Source organism: Verticillium alfalfae, genomic scaffold (genome assembly GCF_000150825.1).
Source record: "Verticillium alfalfae VaMs.102 supercont1.13 genomic scaffold, whole genome shotgun sequence".
Classification (NCBI taxonomy): Eukaryota; Fungi; Ascomycota; class Sordariomycetes; order Glomerellales; family Plectosphaerellaceae; genus Verticillium; species Verticillium alfalfae.
Genome location: NW_003315026.1, coordinates 478126 through 481386, shown reverse-complemented (window position 1 = coordinate 481386; position 3261 = coordinate 478126). Strand labels below are relative to the sequence as shown.

At 57.9% G+C, this 3261-nt stretch overlaps 2 protein-coding genes across 2 annotated transcripts; both read right to left on the bottom strand.

Annotated features, from left to right (window-relative positions):
- Positions 1–26: 26 nt before the first annotated feature.
- On the bottom strand, positions 27–557 carry VDBG_08767 (conserved hypothetical protein; the record flags this gene model as incomplete). The annotated part of the gene is made up of 1 exon (XM_003000925.1): positions 27–557. One exon carries the CDS (start codon positions 555–557, stop codon positions 27–29), a length of 531 nt encoding a protein of 176 aa, XP_003000971.1.
- Positions 558–2134: 1577 nt separating this feature from the next.
- VDBG_08766 (MSS51) lies at positions 2135–3162 on the bottom strand (the record flags this gene model as incomplete). The annotated part of the gene is made up of 3 exons (XM_003000924.1): positions 2135–2159; positions 2219–2876; positions 2937–3162. 3 exons carry the CDS (start codon positions 3160–3162, stop codon positions 2135–2137), a joined length of 909 nt encoding a protein of 302 aa, XP_003000970.1.
- Between the last annotated feature and the right edge of the window lie 99 nt (positions 3163–3261).

Sequence of the window (3261 nt, the reverse complement as noted above, 5' to 3'; positions counted from 1 at the left end):
GCCACGGCGTCGAGATTCGAGCTCGATCAAGCTAGAGAACAGCTCACAGCTTGAAAGTGCGATGGTGCCTTGACTGGCTTGGAGGCGTTGGCTTTGGCTGCCTTCGTGGCAGATCCAGAACCTGCTAGAGAACTCTTTGCATCCAAGACTGGTGTCGACCTGGCGGGCAACGAGGACGAGGAGGCGAGGGTCAGCACGACAAGCTGTACCGCTGTGAACGCCATGAATAGCCATTGGATGACACCCCAGAAGATGCCTTGGAAAGACCATGCTCGTGTTGAGGATTCCAGCTCGATGATGGGCGCGTCTGGCGACAGTGCCTCGGCCACACCCTCTTCTAGAGTTGTCGTTTCCGGCTCTCGCTTGCCCAATACCCTGACGAGGATGATCATGATCTCCCATAACATCCAAGGCTGCGCAAGTTTGTTGATAAGGACATTGCCGATGATGAGCTCCGACAAGATCTGGCCAACGAGGGCCGTCAGACAATCGTTTTCGAGATCCTCTGTCGGCAGCAGTATGGCCAAGACGCCCTGCACCAAGAGCTGCCGGTACATTGTCTCATTCTCTTGCTGCTTTGCAGCGGACTCGGGGGCTTCGGGCTTCGGAACGGGTGACAGAGGCACCAGCGGACAGAGAGCATGATATATATCTCGAGGGTTCGTTTGCGTCGGCGGTCGTGCCACTGAATTATGAGCAGTGCGATAGGCTAATTTTGGTCACACCGTCAGCGAGAGTTCTAGGTCCTGTGACAAAGGGCGCAAACCTGTGATGTGGTTGTCCAGGAGATCCGGCAGCTCGTCCAAAAGCAGGCTTTCCAAGTCCACCTTTCGTAGGCGCTGCTCGAGCGCTCTCGTGCAATGTGCGATGATCTGCAGGATCTCGGCGACAAAGGTCTCGTCTGAGGTGATCTTGGAGTACCAGGCCTGGACAAAGTCCCTCAGAATGACAGCCAGCAAGGCATATAGCTGCAAGTCGACATCGTTTCGGCTCGTCAAGGGCGGGAGGAGGTCCTCGAGAGGCAGTGGCGTGCCGTTGCCAGCTTGGTGCTGGGGGCAGAGGACACGGCGAACGAAGGCGGCGGTGGCATCGTCGGAGAGGAAGTCGGTGGACAGAGGCCGCTTGGACCGTCGAGTCACGGGGACGACTGGCGGCGGAGGTCGAGGAACGGCTGGCGGAGGGGCACCGGGCCTGGATGTGAAGGCTGAGGCGGCGGCTGCTGGTGCGGTGGCCGCGTGGGATGAGGTACTAGTTGTTGCAGCCGCCTTGGGACGCGGGGTCGATGCGCGCACGGGAGCTGCCGCTGTCATGGCTGGTCACCTTGATCTGGAGCGGTGCGACGGCGGCGTGTCATGGTTTGCCGTGCAGATCCAGATGCAGTAAGTAGGTCCAGGTCCAGGTCCAGGTCCAGCTTTGGGACGAGGGCCGGGCCGTCGTGAGATGTCGTCAAGATTGGGTGTATGCAGGGAGAAAGATTGGCCCCGGGGAGAGTGGGTTCAGTCGGTGGGCAGCCGTTGACAAGCATAGAGTGCTGAAGATCTGGAGACGGGGGAACGGCGGTTGACCGCATGCACCCAAAATGAGCAGTACCCAGGGCAAGGTACCTACCTACCCAGGCTTGCTCGGTAACTGAACAAGTATTACATCGCCTCGGTGCCGCGGGGCTGGCTGCATTAGCTGTAGGTACCTACCGAAGCTACCTAGGTACTTCAGGTAGCGGGACTCCCCTGAACCGTGCACTGCAGCCCACTAAAAGCATCCCCCAGCTCGTGCATAAGTTCTTCCCTGCACCTGCACCTTCAGGGGCCGCATCCCCCTATTCTTACTCCTCTCGCTGGCCTTGCCGGATGGATACCCCGACTTGTGTAGCCTTGCTGCCAGACATGCACAACGTCAAGTCAAGAACAAGGCTGAGGACAACAGGCAAGCTCAGACTTGTCTCAGGTAGTCATGACCAATAATGCGATATGCAGGAGTCGGGTACATAAACAATCGGTCTACAGCGGCGTGAGGCTCACACAGGTGTTCTAAGCATCCTGTGTGCCGACAAATGATACACGTCTATACATTATTATACAGAGCTCGCAGCATCAACTCGCGTGGCCACCATCTCATCTCCTCACTGGCCCTTGCCCTACTCCTTCATGGTTGTCTCGTAGCTATCATCTGTCAGCAATCTACATCGTCTCACGTGGAGGGAAGAATTGTAGCAACATACCGTTTACCGCGGAACGCCCAGACGCCCCAGTTGCCACAGCTGATATCTTGCGGGTCGAGGTCGTTGATATCCCACCTCAGACTCCTGAAGAGGTTCTCGCCCGGCTCCAGGAGGATATCAAACTCGCCGGCTGCTGTCTTGCGGACCCACTCAATGTCCCTCTCCATGTCGAATTGTGTGTAGCCCGTCGCGATGATGGGCACCTTGGTCTCCAGCAGCTGCGGGAGTGTCTCCGTCCACTCGTGGCTACTCGCCGGGTGGCCCAGACCCGGGTGGAACAGGACGAAGCAGTCGAAGTAAGGATCATACGGCGCAAAGTACTGCGCCGTGTGCAGCGTGTGGTAGTAGTCAACAATGGTGCTAATCTTCATCTTGGACGACACCCGGTCCTCGACCACCATGCCGAAGGGGTTGGACGCCGTGCGCTCAGGCAACGGGAATTCGTCGTCGCGGTTCGCCATGCTCTCGGGTCCGATGAAGATGAGGTGGATCTTGCTGTCGGGGAAGAGGTGCGCCAGCTGCACCCAGACGTTCCTCGGCAGCGAGGACTCGGCGCGGGCACCCAGGCAGAAGACACGCACGGGGGGCGCCTCGGGTCGGAGGTTCTTGATATCAATACCCTTGCCGTTCTTGGGAGGATGAAGGGTGTAACGGAGTGCTAGTGGCGATTGTCAGTCTGCAGTCAATCGCATGCTTGTGGAGGCCAGGAAGAACATACCGCTCAAACTTCGGATACCCTCGCCTGTCAACCGGCCTCCCTTGCCCAGGCTGTACGGACTGAGCTCATGGAGAATGCTGCCGATTGTGACGGGATACGTCAGCATCTTGGGGACCTGACGCATACTGCGCTCGTCGTTGATCGCATTCGAACTCTCGCGTGTACATGAAAGGTTCCCCAATTGCTCATGTTGACCACAGCCTCGGGCAGCTGGTTCTTCGGTCATCTCAAACTCAGGAAACGCACGACCAGAGTGGAGGTCATGAACCGTCCTCGTTAATCTTCGCGAAGTTGTGCGCAAATCTCGAGGGTGACTCGTATTCCG